The following is a 23,192-nucleotide window of genomic DNA, read 5'->3' on the forward strand; positions in this document are numbered from 1 at the left end:
TGAGGTCAGAGGTCAGAAAAGTGCCCTTTTCTGCCATTTTCAGACAATAGTGGACACTGGACCGGAGACGACTGCCGATGCCAGCACTTGTGACATACACACACGTTCGGGGAGACCCCCTCTACACTGCCACACTCTCCGCTAAGCGGGAGAGGTGTAAAAAAAAGTGTGGCGGACCGTCCAGTGAGGTCAGAGGTCAGAAAAGTGCCCTTTTCTGCCATTTTCAGACAATAGTGGACACTGGACCGGAGACGGCTGGCGATGCCAGCACTTGTGACATACAGTACACACGCGTTCGGGGAGACCCCCTCTACACTGCCACACTCTCCGCTAAGCGGGAGAGGTGTAAAAAAAAGTGTGGCGGGCCGTCCAGTGAGGTCAGAGGTCAGAAAAGTGCCCTTTTCTGACATTTTCAGACAATAGTGGACACTGGACCGGAGACGGCTGGCGATGCCAGCACTTGTGACATTTTAGAGGGGGTCTGAAAATGGCTGTTTTCTGACCCCTGACCTCACTGGACGGCCCGCCACTTTTCAAAATACACCCCTCCCGCTTAGCGGAGAGTGTGGCGTTGTAGAGGGGGTCTCCCTGAACGCGTGCGTATGTCACACGTGCCGCCGCAAATAGCTGTCTCGTGTCCAGCGCCCAATTTGTGAAGTCTATGCACTGAAAATGGACCTTTTCTGACCCCTGACCTCACTGGACGGCCCGCCACTTTTCCAAATACACCTCTCCCGCTTAGCGGAGAGTGTGGCGTTGTAGAGGGGGTCTCCCTGAACGCGTGCGTATGTCACACGTGCCCCCGCAAATAGCTGTCTCGTGTCCAGCGCCCAATTTGTGAAGTCTATGCACTGAAAATGGACCTTTTCTGACCCCTGACCTCACTGGACGGCCCGCCACTTTTCCAAATACACCTCTCCCGCTTAGCGGAGAGTGTGGCGTTGTAGAGGGGGTCTCCCTGAACGTGTGCGTATGTCAAAAGTGCTGGCGCCAACAGCCGTCTCCTGTCCAGTGTCCAGTATTGTCTGAAATTGGCACTTTTCTTACCTCAGGCCGCACTGGGCGGCCTGCCACTTTCCTTTTTTTACAAATGATCTCTCAAATGTTCACCAACATTCTGTACTGGTCTGTATCCATTTTCTATCAAGTTTAGGGGCGCTCAGTTATGGAGAAGTACACACACACACACACACACACACACACACACACACACAGACACACACACACACACACACACACACACACACACACACACACACACACACACACACACACACACACACACACACACACACACACACACACACACACACAACTACAAATTTACTAATATTTCTGTCCTCTATCTTTTTTTATGCTGTGTTTCCATGTTGTATATATGTTGTTAAATAGTATACATTTTTAATTATTTTTTTCTGATTACATTTGTATTTGTATTGTATTTTAGTTTTTAAATAGGTGAGATCAACTTTATAAACCCCAAATTCTTCTTTTTTTTTATCTCACCTGCACTATCTACTATTATTATTTGTAGCATATTTTGTGGTCTCTTTTATCATTGTTTATTTGCTTCTGCAATAAACAATATTATATCATCATCATTTTCCAAGAGTGACCTGGCCTAGAGTCATCATTATAGACCCCTTAACAGACGACGTCACACTGATAAGAACCAGTATGCGTGCAACCAGTATGCGCTAAATGAAACCCATTCTATCAGGTCTCGCCAGGACGTGCCACACTAGCCAACACACAAGAGGGGGTTGGGATGTGCTGAAACTAGCGCACCCCGAAACAACAGGTTGGAAATTGATTGCGTGAAACAATCACCTGCGCATCCAGTCTCAATGTTAGTAAACAATGAATTGGTCTATTACATGCCACTTAGAAGTGTTTTAGTATGAGCCATTTAAAAGGCATACATCATAAATGTATTTTTAAATTAGATTTGTGTCTTTTAAAAAACATAAAAAATGTACGATCTTATTTTGAAGGCAACCGGAAACCTTATTTCTGCTAGCTCGAAAACCGGAAGTCCAATTTCTGCTCACGGAACGGAGCTCAAGTAAACGACGACGACGACTACAACAGTACATTTACAGCATTTTACTATATTCCAAGACTTGTATTTAGCGCCCTCTATTGCTGTGGAGTTTAAAAAACTATTCCGGTTCACCCCACTAGATGGCAATATAGCACTTCAAGTTAAAGGCATACACTTTGGCAGAATTAGATCAGGGATCATTACATTATCAAGATAGATTAAGATAAATCGGCAGCCAGCTACGATATATGAATTCAGGGTTATTTTGTGAAGCATTTGGACGTATGCATGGGTTATTTCACTTCCTTCACTGTGAATAATGTAATTGTTCTTGTCTTGTGTACATCACCAAGCCCTGGACAACATGAAGAAAAATTATCATTGCATACAGCTACAAGCTACGTACATCATATCTCACATAGAGATATGATATAGACATATAGTGACTCCTAGTCCAGCCATAAATAATAATGATTATACCTTGTGTAAATTAATGGAAGTAAGGTCCATAGTACAGACAGTTCATTTCACCAGCATAACCCTAATGTGAAGTATAAAGCTATCATACCAGAAGTATTTTTTTAGACAATGAGCAGTAAATGTTGCTTATGGTTTATTCATGAAAGACTTCTCAGTGTCTCAATTGCCAGATGACTCTTGAGTCAGCTGTCTGCTGTGTTTGTCACAGAGGTCGCAAGCTGGCACACACAAAAAACTCTCTTCACAAATGAGCCCCTGCCTCTACTCATAAATGTTTTATTACAGCACTGTACAATCTTCAATATTAAAATGGGACTTTACTTGCATTGCCGTTAACACAGTTTCTTATGTTGTCTAGAATGAATGAGAATAGGAATATTAACGTTTTTTCTTATTTATCCCAATACACTTTGTCCTCCTTAAAACATGGCACTGTTAAATGTCTATGAATGTGTTAAGGATGTGATGTAGAACCAATTATTTGTTGAGGCCATTAACTAATGATACCATCATTCACAATATCATTAACATGTTTCTGTAGTTTTGTTTCTTTTCTCTTTCCTTTTGTGTGTGTGTGTGTGTGTGTGTGTGTGTGTGTGTGTGTGTGTGTGTGTGTGTGTGTGTGTGTGTGTGTGTGTGTGTGTGTGTGTGTGTGTGTGTGTGTGTGTGTGTGTGTGTGTGTGTGTGTGTGTGCGTGCGTGCGTGCGTGCGTGCGTGCGTGCGTGCGTGCGTGCGTGCGTGCGTGCGTGCGTGCGTGCGTGCGTGCGTGTGTGTGTGGGACACATTACTGTCTGTTGGCATTGAAAGTAGGACCTTTCCATTTCAGGATGGTCACTTTAGGCTGTATGGCTGCCCCAAACATCTAACATATTCTGCTACTTAAAGCTCTATTCTGTAATTTTATTTGGTTTCACACAAATGTTGACCTCAAAATTCAAACCCCAGAGCAAGGAGGCAGAGCAGGCTCTATTAGCTCAGTGGTAAGAAATATCAGCACTTATGCAGGAGTCTTGGGTTAAAATCGCAGGGTAGAACAGGAAAGTTACGTGGTGCAGCTTTAAACGTGTAAAGTTCTATGCTAGCAATACGTCATTTAATGTGATTTATCTGGAAGAACCAATCAATAAAGAAACAAATCCCTGAGCATCACTTCAGGTCTAGACTCTCTGACAACTCTTGTTTATGGGAGTTATGGGGGTCTGTGGCCTAATGCATGCCAAAATGGGGGTTCTTGAAATAAAAAATATAAAACACTTGAGAAAGTTTGAGAACTGTGACTGGCAGTGCATGCTTGTCCATATGTTGACAACTTGACATTATAGGTGAAATTGTGTCCTGGTCCATCTGTTGAGTTCTTATGGTAGAGCTGCTGGGGTGTCTGACACAGTACTCCTGTGGTGCATCAATAATTCAAGAGCCTAAACTTTCAGATGGCCAGCAGTTCCTATTGAAGCAGCTGTACAAGCAACAAGTATTCATAGGTGTATTCAAACTGGTAAGGATGTCAAAGAGAAGATGGGTGGAATTCAAGATCTGTCAGACCATAAGCTGTTCGGCTCCAGTCTCCAGAAGACACAGGCCGTCCTCTCCTGCTGCTGCTGCTACTGGTATGTTTCAAAATAACTTCAACAGGCAGTGGTATCTCCATCTTATGCATGTAACATCATATACTTTGTTTTGAGAATCTGACATTTTAGACAATACAAGCTCTGAAAGAATTGGGAATTTATCATTTGTATGCCTGGTCCTAATGGGGTTTTAACTATTTGTAAACTAAGTTCTATATCTAGGCTATGTAGGCCTATAGGCGATCTGTGTTGGAAACCACTGTAGTTGAAAATGAAGCAATATGAAATACAGTGTTGTGAAGCCTTTCTCCCCTCTCCTCTCCTCTTCTAGTCTCCTCCTCTCCTCCCTTATCTTCTCTCCTCTCCTCTCCTCTCCTCCAATCTTCTCTCCTCTCCTCTCTAAAGCCATTGGTACTCCAATTCTGGATGAGTGACTGTATTATTATTCCTTTTTTTTTAAGTGTCATCTGTGTTCCTGATCCTTGACTGCAGGGTTTGTCACTTCTGCCTACCAGATGGATAGATTTATGGATTCTGTCATTCATAACAATGCTATGCAGGAAAAATAAAATAAAAATCACACACGCTGTAGCTGTATAAACAAATTGACACAAACGAACGCCATGGGAAAACAAAGGCTAGATTAAAGAATGAAGTTTTGTATGACATTCCGAGAAGGCGTGGCTAAAGCGGCACCTATGATACGTCATCACACCAGCCAGTCAGTCTCGTGTTTACGTGGAAAACATGGCGGCTGGGTTGAGAGCGTTCCAAGGAGCTAGCTCCCGGTAACGCGACACTATCGCTCTGTTTTGGTAGTCCTACTCAACGAATTGGAAGTCAGGCGTCTGGAGGCTTTGTCGCCCACTTCTGGGACTATTATCTGACGTTTCGCATGAAGCCATTTCCCTCTTGTCTCAGCCACAGGGACAACAACGGCAATGGAAGACGAGGAGAGGCAAAAGAAGCTGGAGGCCGGCAAAGCAAAGGTATGAAAGACCTTGAGTCTCTAATACATCTCCCTATGTACAACTTCAACCCTTTCCATGTGTGTAAAAAAAACAGTGTTGCAGAGCTCATTGCATGCCTTCCTCTCAACTTATTGTTTCATGTTTTGGGCCGTCAGCTGTTTTTACAGGGCCCCCCTCCCTCCCATCCCATAACCCACTCAGCTGTCAGAGTCTCCTGTGCTGGTGGTCACTGACAGCTGGGTTAGCTAGTAGCCAGACACATTCCTTTTGTGATGCTGTCTGTGTGCCAACTGTTAATGTTTGATTCTTCCTAAACTTCTCTCACTGTAAGGAAGCTCACAAGCAAACCAACCAGGCAGATATGTGTTGTGATTGATAGGTAATGGCATGCGAGTATGCGGACAATCTTGTGTGACAGGATTTCCAGGGCATGCCACCACTAGCTTTAGCAAACCCAGTCCCACATGGCACTGAAAAATACGTATTTTTTTCTAAGGTTAACTGCACTAATCTTTACCAACCGGTGTCACAAGTTAGGCCATAACATTAGCATAACATTACCCTAACTAATGTCATACAAAACAGTACACAAGTCAGCTTGCCATAGGCCATCAGGAAAAGATAATGGAGAATGAGTACTACTTCATGAGTATTCTGTTCAACAACATTTTTATTTACACTTTGACACATATAGTACAACAAAATGCAAATGCAATACAATGTTGACTCGTGGAATTTAACTTTGTTTCATGTGTGAACAAAACCATGCACACCCAGAATGATCAATCTGCTGCTTCCATCCTCAGGCTTAAATGTGGTGGTGGATTGGGGCTGTATTTGGGGTATTGGCCTATTCACAGCCTCGTTCTTATTGGGAAATTAATGAGGTGCTCTGCAAGCTTTGCGAAATAGCTGCATTAATATAAATCTTACTCAAAGTGCATGATTTAATGTTCAGTCAGTATTGTTTTCTTGGTAACACCTGATGGATGTAACTTTGAATGCAAAACACTTGCATTCCACGATTAACATGTTAGACATGGTATTTAGAAAGGGATTGTTATTCTCACACGTCGTATTCAAATGGCCATGAAGATCTAAGGGAAAAAATAACATCAGTATTTTCAGTCTTTTTATGAGAAATGATGAACAATGATCAATGACAACGATCCAACACATTCTGCACCCAGAATCTGAGGTGCTGCCTTCAAGCAGATGGTTTAGAATGCCAAAGTGCAGACTGAACTACAATAATTCATTAATTCTATTCTCCATCATCAAGATTATATGGCAACAAGTAGAGGTATGATTATAGTAGAGGGTGGTACTCTATGATAGGGGACAAAGAAGATATTGTGATGTTGTATCAGGTTTGATTAAATTTGAATGAATTAACAATTGTCTCAGACTAAACATGTGAAATTAAGTATGTTAATGCTTGAGGGTATCTAGCTTATTTACGTATGATCTATGTACGATGATGTGTGTATATTGTTGAAAAGTGTGTTCAACACACTTGTCTTGTTCAACACACTTGAATGCAGTATAATGCAGCGGCTTGGTACCCAAGACAGATCCTTATCTGACTGATCTGATCTAATCTTATCCCTCTACTACAAAAACAACAACAACAGCACACATATTACAAACTGTCTGGCAAATGATTAGTTCTCTTGTTGATGGACATGTCTGTATCGGCCTGGTGATGCTGCTGTAATTTCACTTGTTCTGAACACAGTCCGTGTAAAAGGGACATAATCCTATTCAATTCAATTTTATTAAATTGTCAAATCATAACAAGTTGTCTCAAGACACTTTACATGTCCTACTACTTTAATTGAAATGACCTCCAAAATATGTCCGGGGTTGCTCAACGCACGATCACTCCATTTGCCCCGAAACTTGGCTGGCTATTCTGGCTATAATATAGGCTTCTTTCCCCGCCTTCAATGTACTTACATATTGTACGGTTAATAAGAAACTACATTTCCTACTACATCCTAACATTTTAGCCACAGCAGCTTTCCTTTTCTCTGGCTGCAGTATCTTTTGATCGGGCCTAGATGTGAGGGCTGTGAAGCGGCCCAAACCTCTAGTCTTTACAATTAAAAAATCCCAACCTTTTTATTTGTGGCTGCTGGTTCTTTGTTACATGTATTTGTTAGGGGGCTCTCAGGGGCTTATAGTGGAGTTGGTGCTAGGGCTTTGCGATTTACACTGTGGGGAAGATACTATTAGCAAAGCCATTACCTTGGCTATGGCTCTGGCATGTGGGCTGACAAAAGGCCTCTCTTTGTTCCTGCAGGGAATTCAGGATGCATTGTACCTCGCCCTTTATGTTATTGATTCCTACTTGTAGGACAGCAACTTGCAAATTTTGATTCACTGCATAGATATTGATAATGCTGCAGAAAATGTATTTTGTTCCAGGCCATTAGGTGCAGACATGATGTCATTTTCACATTTCACTGTGGCATGAGTGCACATTGCATTGCAGAGTTGGTTTTGCCCGGCTAAGCCATGATGATTCTCCAGTGTCTTGTCCTTGTGAAAAAGAGCAGTCTATGGAAGGTCATATATTAGGGGTGTCTCAAAGACTAGTTTGAATCAGTATTCTTTTTGCTGAAATCCGACATTCTCTTCAGCACCCCTTAAGGACATCATGAAATTACTTTTTTGCAACCTCTATTGTTAAAATGACTGCCTTGTGTCCGCAGTAGCGCACTGCAAGGCAGACAGAGAGAGGCAGTGCCGAATCATGTTTATTACTGCATTGCCTATTTCTCACCTCAAAATGTTTTCACATACATATTTTAGTGCAGGCCTACTGTTGGCCCACCATGAGGCCGATTTGAAAAATATTTGGGAATTATGTTCTTGGTGGCCTACTGGCAGAGTGCACAATACATTTTACGCTAATCGTGTAATAGTTGCAGACAACCCCCCCCCCCCCCCCACACCCACACACACACACACACGCGAAAACATAATCTCTGGCCCTGCCTTCGGCCTGGTGGTTCCCTGAACTTCCCACTTTTGTCTGTAGGACCACCAAAGACGTCTTGGCTTTACAAACCTGTTGGTAATGCTAACTTCCCCTGTGGTTCATTGTTGTCATTGCAGCAATATCTCCAAATTCATATCTGTCATTACAGCAATATCTAAAAAATGAACAGATTCATTGCCCGGAGCGGTGTGGAATTACGGTTCTAATTTCGGTTCTAATTTGATCTTGGTCTGTGTGGTCATAAAAGTATCAACACACATTGTCAGTGCAGCTCGCCTCGCACACATTCCTCCCTCAAAGTGATGCAGTTCCCGCTATAAAGTGTTTATAGCACCATTCCAGAGGATTTTAACATTTTTGAAAAGAAAGTATGTTTATTGATAGAACATAATATATAAAAAATAGTTTGATAAAAAAAAAATAAAGATTAGTTTTACAGTTTCTTATAGTTTTTATTTTTTGTGTGTTCACTTATTGTGGATTATTTCTTGGCCATGTATAATTTATTGGTGCTTGCTAGTCGCTACTCTGTAGTTGCTGTAGCGCTAGGGATCCAATTATTCGATTAATTGATAAGCAGCGTTTTTTAGGACCAAAAGGATAATTCTTGTCCGAGACCTAAAATGTGTGCAGAAACCGAATTGCCTTGATGTATATAACATTAACGAGCGTCAACGAGCATCAGCTGGACAGACACACACACCTCCCCTCTGCAGGGCTCTATGGAGTCTGTCTCATTTCTCTCCAAAAGGATTACTGTGATTATTGTAAGCTCGCATTTGATATCACACACATACCTGTAGCTTTCACTAGCCCCCCCAAAAATGCTATTTTTTCGAAATCGAAGAATCTCTTAATGGCAGTTAATCGATTATAGATTAATTGTTAACATCCCTATGTAGCGCCCTCTGATGTTAATGTGCAAAGTCCTGAGTGATGGGTTGAATGCCTTCCATGGCTGGTACAAACCTTTTGGATTGTCACTTTAACACAGGGGTGGGAAACTTTGATGATGGAGAGGGCCACTATATTTCCACACTGACTCCAGAGGGCCAAATTGCATGTACTGTTGGGCAGACACCTTATCAGGCGCGCAAAGAATTGCGGTTAATTGTTAGTTTCTATAGGTTTCTGGCGACTTTATTTCGGTTTTACAGGGGCTGGGTGTTTTTTCTTTTTTACAATAAAAAAAAAATGTTTTGCTTGGCTTGGCCCCAGACTGCCCGGCCGTTCTGGCATCTGCCAGAAGTGCCAGACCGTCCAATCCGGGCCTGCACCTTATGTCCGTATTTTTACTTTGTTCTTAAATTAATGCCTTACTTACTTCACACAAAAGTAGCAAAAATAGCCGAACTACAAGTTCGTTTTTGTCTCCTGAAGACGTGCCTTAGTTGTTTCCTTTATGGTTTTCATCAGTACTGGGTGATTTAAAGAATCAAACAAGGATTTCTTGGATCTTTATTTTCAGACCTACCTGTTCCACTAAAGAGCATTTGATGTTGAGCGAGCCATTGGATTCATGCAGCACTTCCTCCTCTTGTTATAAACAGACAGGATGTTGGACCTTTCAGTTACGAGACAGTCATTCAAGCTAGCAAGCTTTCACTTTTGTTCATTATTAGCCCAGGTCCAGTTGGAGTTTGGGTTCAAAGATGGCGATAAGCAGCATGATGCAGAAACCCAGCAATATGCCACCATTCTGCAGCAGGCAGAAGCCACACTGACTGAAGCCTTGGTCCCCATTATCATTATGTATTATATCTGGTAGCATGTCCACCAGGGCCACATAGAGAAAAAGTCCAGCCGTGAAAGGAAAGATCCATATGACTATGTTCTCATAGTGGTGTCCAATACCAATGCCAATCACCATGCCCACGTAGGCAAACGAGGCCGACAATAGATTGTAGAGGATAGCCTGACGAACTTTCATACCCGCCTTCAACAGCGTCGCAAAGTCACCCAGTTCATGAGGCAATTCATGGCAGAAGACCGCTAGAGAGGTACTGAGACCACTGGACAAGCCTTCAGTGAATGCAGCGCCTATTGCCAGGCCATCACTGAAGTTGTGCAGACCGTCTCCCATGAGAACCATCCAGGCCAGAGTGCTGATCCCAGCCTGTTGGATGAGCTCCTGGGAGTAGCGGTGGCTGTGTGACTGGTGGTTCTGGGAGTGTTGGTGGTTCAGGATGTGGTTGTATTTGTGGTGACGTTTATGCGTGGGCCCCGCGGCGGTACCCTTCACTGTGTTATGGAAGTCGGAGTGAGGCTTGTTCTCGCAGTCATCCGTGTAGGCAGAACTGGGGGTCGCGGCAATGTCGACTGACACCGGCGGCGGGTGGGGCAGTGCCAGCATCACCTTCCCCTCTTCGCCGATGCCCATTCTGTCGCAGGTCACTGAGGTGTCGCCGTTGTTGTGTTTCTTGTCATTGTACATCTTTACCATAGTCAACAAGTGTTCTGTGAGCAACATGAAGTTGATTCCTGCCAACACCGTCAGACCCTTCCACACTCCGTCAAGACTCTCCTCATGCTCTTCATGGACGTTGTGGAGGTGATGGTCATGGTGGTGGGAATGGGGGATGAGGTGAAGGAAAGCGTCTCCACAGAGTGTGCCCACTGCCAACGCAACCAGGAAGCTGAGAAGGAACTTGAAGAAGGTGCGGTTCATCAGAGGGATGAGGAATACCCCCAGCAGAGATGCAAGACTGATCACTGTGACGGACACAAAGCCACCCACCCATGCTGTGGTGACGTTTCTTGGGGGGTGATTGTCATGGTAATGCGTATGGTCATGCTCATGGTGTTGAACCATGACCGTCCTGATGCGGTCCAGATCGGCACTGTGCAGTAGACGCTCCAGACCTTCCAGAGACATGCTACCGTTCTCACCGTACTGGTTGAATATAGACTCCAGATGTTGTTGTTGTTGAGCGGGTTCTGCTCTCTGGCTGTGTACCACAACGGAAAGAATCCACAGCACAGCCAGAGAGGCTCTCCATGTCCTCTTATCAGCCATCATTCTGATGTGGTGTCCTTTTTTTATTCTGTTTAACAGCGTTAAGAATGATAATTACACCTGCTTGGTGGAAAGGATTCACATCTATAACCTCCTTAACGCTCGAACCTTGGACTGGTTCATATCCCATCGAGACCTGCCTTTTGAAAGGCCAAATGAATCACCACTTCAACGTCATGGCACATTGCACAATACATGCCTTTATATGTATTTTGTACACATTCATGTTGCCAAGCAACCAGAAGCACATACTGTTGGCTGTGCCCCCTGATGTCACTACGGTGATGTCAGGTAGTGTCAGGCATATCCATATATGGAGTGGACTATGTCAGTTATGTCCAAATCTGGGACTATGATGTCAGTCCTGGATGTTTCGGTTATCTCCACATACGTTTCCAGGAGGGGTTTTCTTTTTTTTTGTCTCCGCCAGGCCGAAAGGCATGGCGAGAGAGTATGTTTTACCCCCTGTCCGTCCGTCCGTCCGTCTGTCTGTGGACAGCTAATCTCCCGCACCGTTGGCTTGATCGCAGCGAAACTGTGCACACACACTCCCTGGATGCCAATTCAGAACCTCTGCCCCAATTTTTTCACATGGCCCTGATATAGCGCCACCAGGAGGACGCTTTTTGCAAAACACATTTTTTCACAGTACTCCTACAGATTTTGTCCAAACATCACACAAATCGGTACACAGTATCTCTATAGTCATTAAACGAAACGGTCTTTCAGATTTTTCATATTCCATCCTGATTGGCTAAAAATGGCTTCCAAAGTTTGCAGGACTGCTCCGTTTTGAACAAAATGCCTCAAATTATGAACACAGCATGTAATTTCCGTGAAACTTGCACTGTGCACGCACATTCCCACTATGCCGAGGAATAAATACCACTTGAGATTTTTCTAATCAGCCTCATAGTGGCGCTATAACAGCCCCATTCGTGTTTTCACCTATAACTGCATTTTTCACATCTGCCTTTTATAGCACCACCAGGTGGCCGACTTATGTAAAACATATTTCTTTACATTACTCCTTCTGATTTTATCCAAATTTCACACAAATCGGCACACATGATCTCTATAGTCATGTGATCAATACGGATCTGTTTAAATTTTCATATTCCATCCCGATTGGCTAAAATTCACATCTAAAGTTTGCAGGAGTGGCCCGTTTTGAACAAAATGCCGCAAATCATGAACGCAGCATCCGATTGTGGTCAAACTTTGCACACACATTCACACTATGTTTTAACATTTGCCTGTTATAGCGCCACCAGCAAGTCGAATTTAGCAAAACTCATTTTTTTTAACAAAATGCCTAAAATCATAAATGCAGTGTCCGATTGCCATGCAAGGCCTAAGAAGAAATGCCACCCTTTTCACATTGGCCTATTATAGCGCCAACAGGAGGCCACAATAACCTACCTACCTGACCTGGCGGAGACCTCTGCTCCGAGGAGCACTTTTTCTAGTTCTTTTTTTTTTTTATTGAAGTGGTACGGTTTATTCATAGACACTGTACATACATAAATACATATACATGAAGCCTCACTTCAATAGTCTTAACAATCTTTATGTTTTGTATCCGTTGTTTCCCTCTTCCTTATATGGAAGAAAAGGGGCGTAGCGTCCAGCTACGTCCCATTGCGGCGCGTTTGGCGGCGCTGTACCGTGTCAAGTCGAAGCATCGGGTTCCACTTGACAGCCATATCGCTCATAGTTTTTCTTTAAGTGCAGAGTAGTCTGCAAGATTTTATTCCATTTGTTTGCCTAAACCAAAGTTGTAAAAATAGACGTTTGAATGCATTGAAACTATATTGTACAATGGTCTCCCTCCTCAATAGTCGTTTTACGTTGGATTTTTGCCTTGTGGGATCCACTTTTTTTGTGTGGCGCTTATAGTTTTCCTTTCAGAGAGTCAACACTCCAATGCAAGTCAAACAAACTACACTCCACAAAACCAGCAGTCCTGTCGGCACTGACAACGGCCCCGCAAGGAAACATGGGAAAATGGATGCGTGTGACCGGAGGCTTCACGAGTCAAACCCTGCTCTACCATACAGAATTGGGTAAAATAAAGTTTCATTCATTCAAGTAAGTGCCGGACTGTTGGACACCATTTAAGACACAAATACAAAGCAAGACTTCAGTTTGTTCTAGACTTCAGTTTGTAGAGGACATATGTCCCCACAAGTATAGTAGAATTTGAGAAATAACATTCCAAGGACTATTTCCTGCCCCCCCCCCCCCCCTAAAAAAAAAAGCACAGCGCGTCACAAAGTGAGCTTGTAGATCGGCAATGTTTGGCTTCAGACATGAGTTAGACAGACTTAGGCAAAAAGCTTAAATAGAATCCATAAAAATTGCTGTCATAAACTTTTGAAGTCATCACAAGTATGGTAATACAAAGTGTGTGTGTGTGTGTGTGTGTTTGGAGAGGGGGATAGTGGGGGTTGAGGGGCTGCAAGTCAGCAGCCCACCACAGTCCATGTCAGGGTTCAGGGTTCGAGGGGGTCAGAAGTCCTCCTGGTTGCTCCTGGAGTCTCGGAGGTGTGTGAGGCCTCTCAGCACCTCCTCCTTGCTCCTCCTGCCAAGCTGCTGACCTCCTCTGCTCCTCACGCTCACCGTGTCGCTCACACGCTCCTTCTCCCCCACCACCAGTATGTAGTTATACTGGGCCAGCTGGGCAGAACGGATCTTCCGGTTTAAGGTGGCTCCCTGGTCTTCATTCACACTGGCCATGAAGCCTGCATCACGGAAGTCTTGGACCACCTGCTGGGCATAAGGCTCATTGTCGCCCCCTACAGGGATAACCATCACCTGCGCTGGAGATAACCACAGCGGCCATTTCCCTCCAAAGTGTTCAGCCAGGATGGCGATCATCCTCTCCACTGATCCCAGCACAGCTCTGTGGATCATTACTGGTCTGTGGTTCTGTCCATCCGGTCCAACATACTGCAGATCAAATCTGATTGGCAGCTGGAAGTCCAATTGGATGGTGGCACACTGGTGCTGTCGACCAATGGCGTCTTTGATCAGGATGTCTATCTTTGGCCCGTAGAAGGCTCCGTCTCCCGGATTCAACTCCCAGTGTTCTCCAAACGCCTGGAGACTCCTCTCCAACTCCTGTTCGGCGCTGTCCCAGAGCTCCGGCTCTCCCAGACAGGGTGAAGGTCGGGTGGACAGCAGACAGTGGAAGGAGAAGCCAAACGTCTGGTAAACACTCCTCACAAAGTCCAGACAGCCAGACATCTCCTCCTCCAGCTGCTCTGGCATGCAGAAGATGTGTGCGTCGTCCTGACAGAACCTGCGGACCCGAGTGAGGCCACTCAGCGCCCCAGACAACTCGTTTCTGTGAAGAACTCCGAAGTCCGCCCAGCGGAGAGGAAGCTCCCTCCATGACCTCACATCCTGCTCAAATATCACACAGTGTGCAGGACAGTTCATAGGTTTCAGAGTGTAGGTGTGACTGTCCTCGGATGCCACGGTGAACATGTTGTCACAGTAATGCTCCCAGTGACCGGAACGCTCCCACAATGCCTTACTGTACAAGGTCGGGGTCACGACCTCCTGGAAGCCCCGCCTCTTATATTCACTCTTCATCAGGTCAGTCAGTGTGTTGTAAATATGAGCTCCTTTGGGCAGAAAGAAGCAACTTCCAGGACTGACGTCATTGAAGAAGAACAGACTCTGGTCCGTCCCAATGCGTCTGTGGTCTCTCCTCCTCGCCTCCTCCTTCTCCTCCTCCCACACCTTCCTCTCCCGCTCTCCTGGAAACGCCACGCCCAGCAACCGCATCAGACCCGACGTCTGCGGCTGATTGGCTAAGGTCACGGGAGACACCTGTAACATTTTGAAGACCTTGATGAGGCCAGTGTGAGGAAGAAGAGGTCCATTACACACTCCTACACTGTCTCCACATCTGTACACTGTCACATTGGGCCCGGTCATCTGCTCTTCAATGAGCTGCAGTCTCAGCTCGTTGCTCTGGAACAGCTGTTGGACATCCTGCCTCTGGATCTCCAGGGTGGAGAGGACAGGTCGGAGAGACGCAGCCTCCTTACAATCTGTCCTCCACCTCCACTAGAGACAAAGAGCTGTTCTCCAGCAGATGGTCACAGTAGAGACCGAACTCCGTCACTCCCTCTCTGCACAGCTCAGCACCCAGCGGTGCCTCCAGCACCCCTCCCAGAACGCACCCCGCCGTCCTCCACAACGCCTGTTTGCCCTCAATTGTGTTGAAGTCCAGAAGCTGCAGTTCACAGTCTTCCTCTAGGGGGCGCAGGAGACCACACAGTTTGCCATTCACTCTGCTCACCAGTGCTCCTTTCACCCGTATGCTCTGTGCCACGAGAATGGCCTGTGGTCACACCAGCTCTGCCCTCTACCGTCCTGCCATCAGCCAATCGGATGCTGAGGGGCCTCTCTGTAGCTCCGCCTCTCGTCTTGTTGGCCCGTTTCTCCCCGAGAGACTCGAAGAGCCACAGACGATCTGACACAACAGAGGACACCTGCAACTGGCTGTAGGCTCTGTGCACACGCAGCAGCGTCCTGTGCGCTTTACATCTGAGCAGCGTCCTAAGCGGAGCCGCTGCCATGGCAACCATCCTATAATAACATTACTTCGTGACTACTAATTGAAGCCGAGGCCGAATTGGGCCAAATCGCATGGATGAGCCCTGACAGCACATGGTTGGTGCTACAGACTCCAAATTTCGCACACAGATAGCTCAGACATTTGCCTACGATCTTAGCTAGGCCTCGACCCGACCCGATATGCGGTTTTCCGGAACCAACGCGAAAGGTTCGGAATCTCCATATGCGGAGTCCTGACTACTAATTGAAGCCAATGGACGCCGAATCCAAATTGGCCCGAATGGCACGAAAGGTTTGGAATCTCCGTATGCGGAGATGACTGACATCGGGCTGTTCCGGAGCAAGCGCTGACTCATTGTGACATCACTTCATAAAAGGCATCACATACACTAGATGAGTCAACAAAAAATCTCTGAGTGTGGCATAAACTATAGTCTTTCTTCCTCTCACTCCGAGGTGACAGATGAAAGTATATAAGCCGGCTTCTAAGCTAAGTCCAGCACTCTTGACTAATGTGGCTGGTTGCTTAATAAAATATAATTCTGTTGTATGTCGAACTGGGTTATTGGGGGCTTTCAGGATTTGTTTGGTATGGGGAGGGGGGTGGGAGCTTTAAGCTAGTAATTGCTTGGTCTGGAAGATGGGAGTGGGGTACAGGGTTGATGCTGGGGAGAGAATACCTCACAAAATATGTGTGCAGTCTTTAATTGATATTTTACTGTGTGTAGCGGCGAGGTGCTCTGTCTGGAAGGGAGACTGTCTGTTGAGACTAACTAACCAGCATACAGTACATCCGGTCATGCTCTTACTGTAGCATGCTCTTTTATTGATATCGTGAAGTGTCTCTCCAGTGAGTATGATTAATTAGATTTGTTATAAATTTCCTTAAGAAGTACTCGGCTGTCTCTGCCTGTGTGCTCTTAATATGTGTTCATTAATCAGTGGATGAAAGTATGTGAGAGGCATGGCTGAGTCTAGGTTTTTACCTCATTAAGATAATGCAGAGAGGTGTGCAAATGGAATATCAGAATGTGGTGTCTAATGTATGAATGTCTCAGACACAGGTTCATCTACATCTACTTGGCTACAATTTGTGTGTTTTCCTTGTGTGTTTTCAAGCATGGTTACCACTCTTACCAGGTAATTGTGATGGTTCTTGAATACAATTTACAGCTTTCCATTGGTCATGCTCTTAAAGAGTAATTGTAAACGGGCCTTTACTATGATGGGTTATGTTTTTAGCCCACAAGATGCCACTATATCACAGAAAACTATTGTCCTGACCTAAATGACAAGCTAGGCCCGATTTGGGAATTCATTTGCTCAGAGGTGTTAATAGCTCTATCAAAAGCAAAGCTTGTTGTTTGCAAAAAGTGCAGAAATTGGCACCTGTCAGGAATTGTGGTTCCCTGTGGATGTACTTGGCTTAGACATACTGTAAGGTTAATCCTTAAGAAGAGAAGGTGGTGTTAATCATGGTTGTACCCCGCAAAGCCCCATGGGCTGGTGTTCAATAAGGCTTAATGGATCCTATTCAGCAGTTTGAATATTTGGAGCTTGTGTAAGAAGTAATGTAGTAGTGTGAAAAATTATTGCTTTAGTGATTAATTGAATATGATGTTACAGTACAAACCTCAGCTGTTAAAGTAAAAGTCATAGATCACACATCTTTTATTAACCTGCACGCAGCAATGCATGGCAGGGTGAACAAAAAGTGAAATATTTAACACAGAATAAACATGTGAAAACAAGCTACGGCTTACTGAATTGACAAACCGGTTCAATTTGAAATTAGTTGCACATTGTAGAGCATAAGCAGAGGTCCCTTCTGTGTGCTGTCGGTAGGATATAATGCCTTTTGTTAGGTTCTAGACCTTATATATACAGTAAATTAGATGTAACTTATCATTCAGTCTCATTGATGTTGTTGCTGATGGCAGAAACCTCCTATCTCCATATTTCAACTTTTAATGTTTTTCATAAATGAATGCCCTACTTAGTCATAATTCAGTGTCATGCAAAAATAGCTGATCTACAAGCTCCCAACGCGTTGCATTGTAAAGCGTTGTGTGGATTCTATAAATATTTAAACAATAAAAAGTATGAACAAGAGCTTGTGAATAACTAATAGCTACATTGGATCCATTGGAACACAGGTTCCTTTTTCCCATTTTATAAAGTAAAAAGTAACCGTTTTGGACATACAAGGTTTCCACCTGACAGTGACGATATACTGTATGATGATCAGTAACACTATTAGACATGTATCAGACATTTGCTAATTTGTCACTGTTAATTCTGTGTTTTGTCTAATCATGGGTCTACTCATCCAGCTCTTTTGCAGTGTTTATGCTTTTTTAGCTGTTGTAGTGTTCACCCAGTGAAAGGTATTGGGGTTGTTTTGCTAAAGCCCTGTTCATGTGTTAATAATGCCTTAAGTTGACAGACCATGGATGAATTACATCATCAATTTTCACTGAAATTATTTTATGATGGCATTTTATCTGTACACAACAGGAGATAAAAGTAATTTATGACTGTAATCTATATTGTTCACATGGAAGCATATTGCTGCCATTTGTCAGGGTGAAATACTGTATCTGGTTTAACGAGACGCGTATCACTTTATAACACGATACGAATCGCATTATAACTTGATATCACGTTATAATGGACTGGGTATCACGTTATAATGTGATGCTTATCACGGTATTATAACTCGATGCCATGCCCTATCACACTTTTTGCTACTACTTCTACAGATTCTGTCCAAACCTCACAAAAATTGGTATACCTTTAAATAGTTAGTTATGTAATCAAGATGTATCTTTCAGATGCCATTCCCATTGGCTACGATTGGATTTAAAAGTTTGCAGGAGAGGCCCGTTTTGCACAAATGCCACAAATCATGAACACATTGTCCGATTGACGTGAAACTCCCAGTAGCCCAAGTATGGTGGCGCAATAACGGGTCACAACACAGCCCTGGGTAGGCAACCCGGCCTGGCGTGGATCTGAGCTCTGAGGAGCGCACTTTTCTTGTTACTTTATTGCTCGTTCTATCTGTTTCAGATGGATGTTTTACGGGGTCTGGAGGGACTACTGGTGCTCTTAAGGTGGTCCCGAGCATTGAAAGTTGTTGAACACACCTTTTTGCCTGTTGGTCACATTGTCACAGATTCTGAAGTTTCGTTATGCCCTGTGGCAATTTCTCACAGATGTGCTGTGTGAAAGGTTGTCTCAGTTAAATATGCATGCTTCGTCTTAGCATGCAACATCATTGCGTGAAATCATAGGCTATGATTAGGATTGTCTAGGCTTGTCTATCGTTAACATTCGGGGGAGATGAACAGAAAACACTGAGTAACAGATAATCACTTTGTTGAGGCTGCGTTGGCTAATCTAGATCTCATTCTCAGTTTGACATTGGGGGGTTTTCAGCAGGGAAATGGAACACAACATTTTTATTGTCAATTCTTTGTTTTGAAGTGATAGTTTAAGATTTGTATTGACATGTAGCGCTATGTTCAAGGACAAATTGCTAATGGTTTGTTTGTTGGACTTTTTATTACTGGAATCTTGTCTTGATAACTAATGCTTATTACAGTCATAATAATTATAAACAGAAAGATTTTCCAATGAGAATGCTCTGTGAACTATGTTTGTTTGCAAATATTGCCTGTCTGTTTTCATCTTTGAGACAGCAGATGGTGATTGGTGATACACCTACATAGTCTGCAGTCTTTCATTTGGCCAGCCAATGCTCTGCTCCCCCTGCCAAATGGGGCAGACAGCCCAGTATCCCCTGCAGCCGATGGTAATATTAGCTTCCCCCGGAATAGTCATCTCCAGGACTCCGTTAACATTACTGGAAAATATTGTCAGTTTGAACCAGTTCAGTCACAGTTAAAGGTATAGTCTAGTCATTATCGTTTATAAATCTCTCTAGATTTTCTATCTCACCAGCTCAAACTCTTTGAACTTGCTTTGACTCTAGGATTAATATTTTATTCAAATCCTTGATGGATGAAGATGTGAAATATTAATGGGTTGATGTACTATGATTAGCTAAAGTGTTGACTGAGACAGAGAAAAAAGGCCATATTCGGTCTTTAGTCCTTTAGCATCAGAGGTACTTGTTAACACTTAACCTGCGTTATTTCAGATTTTTTGCAGTTGTCTGCCAGAGATTTTTCATTGAAATTAAAAAAGTACTCAGGAGCCGAGATACAGAATTTTTAAGTTTTAAGTTAACAAGGAAGTGGATAGGAGTCTAGATCTTGGAAAAATCATATCTCCTTGGTCTTTGGGTCAATTTCTTTTTTTTTCTTCTAAAAACGCATATATGCGTTATTGGCAGGCAAGTGATGGATTCTAAAGAACGCATATATGCGTTATTGGCAGAAAATGAGTTAAACAGGTGGGGCATTTATAGGGCTGGGTGACATGGACAAAATCATCAAATCACTATATCACAATATTTTTGACCAACTTAGTACCTGTATCGGCGATAATTTTGTATTGTGATGATTTTTCAGAAAATGTCAAACGGTGAAAATAGCAGATCTACAAGCTCACAATGTGATATGTGCTTGTAGATTGGCTATTTTATAAGTGATTAAAACCAACCAGAAAAATACAACACTTGATATTGTGATATTACGATATCCAAAATCCCAGACGTTATCTAGTCTCATATCACAATAGCGATATTAATATTGATATATTGCCCAGCCCGATCATTTAGCCACTACACCTGCTCTGGAAAAAATATGTGTAAATTTACTCCAAACTGTGCACTGTAGGTCATCGACATTGCAATGTACACATGTGTAATAGTCAATCACATTATGCTCACATTAGACTGAAACACTTAACTGCTTGATAGAAAAAGAAAACTAACAAAGTTAACATTTTTCATTACTAATCTTGAAGAAAAACAGTCTATAGTCCATAACATAATTAATGTATTCTGATTCAATTACTATTGTAACTACTTGGTGGTCAATGGTGCATTTATATAGCACCTTATTATCCAAAGCGCTTTACAATGTGCATTACATTCACCTATACATTCACACACCGATGGAAATCTATTATCACCTAACTTGATACCATCTGAATTGCCCTTACCTGGCAAACCCTATATGCCTAATGGCATTCCATGTCTGTTGTGTGACACCTGTGGTTTCTGCTGTCTTTCCTGCTTCGTACATTACTCTCTGCTTGCTGTCATACAGTACATAATGAATCCTGTATTATTACTATCCAGGCTGTGTAATTAGTGCAAACATTTAAACAATTAAAGCACCCTTGGTGCATGTTGATGAATAACAACATTATGTGACCGGTAGTGGTGGAAAACATGTTGTAAAATCCAGCCTGAGATTTACTGAAAAACCATGGTACCTTCACTCTTTAAATTCTGCTCACCACACTCCTTGGGAGATATATTATGACTTTGAATGATTTTTAAGCAGAACTTTGTAAGACCTGTTCATTGAGCTTGGAGAGTTTGCTCACCATGACGAAAATGTGTTTGGTCAGTTATGAGCCCATGGATTGACGATTCACTCAATCTACATTCACGATTCACTAGGAGTGTGCCGATTTTCGCAAAACGATACGATATTAGGCTCACGACATCGATACTATACGATACATGTCACTTTTTTATTATGAAAATATATATGGGGGGGGGGGGGCTTATGAAAATATATGGGGGGGGAAGCAAATGCAAACAAATACTTCTGTTTTTGCATTATTATTATTGGGGGGGGAAATGGGGGGGGGGGGGAAATGGGGGGGGGGGGAACGATATATCGGCACACCCCTACGATTCACTCAATCTCCACACACCAAATCATTAGGTTACCATGCAAGGCACCAACCTGCTCATCTTTAGCAGCATAGGGTTCAGTGTCTTGCTCAAGGACACTAACCCAGGTTAAGCCGTGGATGGCTGCTGTACCACCACTGCTGCCCCTAAGTCATCCAGCCTAGTTTCCACTAATGAAACTACTTTTTAAATTAGACTGGCAATCTGTCTGTTGAACATCATGGCTGTCAAAACAAAGCCATTGCTAATGCATCTTAAGAGCCAAGGCTCTGATCTTTGACACAGAGATGCTGTTCTGTTTGTCTTTAACATGCCCATCTCATGTCTCTCATCATCCCTCTTGTGCTGTAGTTGGCTGAGTACCGGCAGAGGAAAGCCCACGCAGACACCCAGAAGAAACAAAAGAAGAAGAAAAGGAAGCCAGGGGAGGAGTCGGGGGGAGATTCACCCGGCGGGGTGAAGGTGGAGCAAGACCAGCATGCAGGGGAGAAAATATCTGGGGGAGGAATACATGGAGTAGAGGATCCACCCACCACAGAGTTTACCTTCTCCAGAACCCTGCGGAGTGGCGAGACGGTCAAGCATGACCAGACCTATACCATAGAGGTAATAGTCACATAGTGGACTTAACTACTTAAACCCCATATGGTTGACTGGAGTCTCTATACTAGTCAAGTCAAGTCAATTGTATTTATAAAGCACATAAAGCACAACCAAAGGCCGACCAAAGTCCTGTACAGCATGAACATATACACAAAACATCAAGGTTAAAACATACAAAACAAACAACTCCAAAAAACAAAAAAGCATCAGATATAAACAAAAAAGCATCAAATATATAAAACCAAGTGTCTTTTCTGTTTTCTGTTATTGTGGTGAAAGCTTTCTCTGAAAATAGCTGTGTATCTGCTATTTTCCTGTGAAAGCTTTCCCCACAATACGGATCCTGGTGTTTAAGTGGTTAACACCAATATCACCCACCATAGAGGCACTCCTGATACTGAACACCGTAGCATTGCTGGGGCACATATATAACCAGACATGCAGACTTGTCACCTTTTGGAATCTAAAATAAGTCACCTACAGTATGTGATTAGTGCAGAGTACCTAACTATTCCAATTCTTATCACTTTTAAGACTTTCCACTTTTGTAATTCAAATATATCCAAAAGCATTTACATTACTTCTGTTACTAGAGAAGGTTGTTATAATGTGCTGTACTGAAGCTCAGATGTACTTGCACCCAAGATTGCATATTATGTTTTTGTTATACATTTAAGCCCATTCAGTAGTTTCCTTTCAAAACTACAGCAAAGCCCATGTCTTTACCCAAAAATCACTTGGATGTGGTAGGTACCAGTTACCATGGAAACAGGCAGTTGCCTTTAAACAAGTTGAGCTACCATGGTCTGTGAGACCGATACGTGTGGCCTTGTTACATCCAACAATAAAGGGATGTTTTCATATGTGGTTAATTGTGTCCAGGACCCATGCTCGCTCTCTAATTGAAAATGGGTTTAGGAAATCTTAGAGTAGCCTTGCTGCACATCTGGTTGCTGGGCTCTAGGACTGCAACTATAATTTATTTCCTCCCATAAGTCTGTGAGACCTCAAGGAAAAAGAACCCCGCCGGCAGCCACTTCTACAAGTGACTTTGTGTTTGTATGGGTAACC

The 23,192-nt window shown here is 43.4% G+C and overlaps 1 protein-coding gene and 1 pseudogene across 2 annotated transcripts in view; one reads left to right on the forward strand and one right to left on the reverse strand.

Moving 5' to 3' along the window:
• Window positions 1-4,838: 4,838 nt before the first annotated feature.
• Window positions 4,839-23,192, forward strand: part of akap9 (A kinase (PRKA) anchor protein 9) — a 99,576-nt gene continuing 81,222 nt past the window's right edge. The window contains exons 1-2 of the mRNA XM_084080368.1: window positions 4,839-5,081; window positions 21,870-22,124. Of these exons, the coding sequence (XP_083936494.1) occupies window positions 5,034-5,081; window positions 21,870-22,124 (303 nt within the window). The 5' untranslated portion in view covers window positions 4,839-5,033. The remainder of the gene's footprint in view (window positions 5,082-21,869; window positions 22,125-23,192) is intronic.
• Window positions 13,580-15,701, reverse strand: LOC311061140 (threonine--tRNA ligase 1, cytoplasmic-like; annotated as a pseudogene). Its single transcript has one exon. The product of its transcript is annotated as a threonine--tRNA ligase 1, cytoplasmic-like (transcript).

This window comes from Gymnoscopelus microlampas, assembly GCF_963454915.1.
Source record: "Gymnoscopelus microlampas genome assembly, chromosome: 15".
Taxonomy (NCBI): Eukaryota; Metazoa; Chordata; class Actinopteri; order Myctophiformes; family Myctophidae; genus Gymnoscopelus; species Gymnoscopelus microlampas.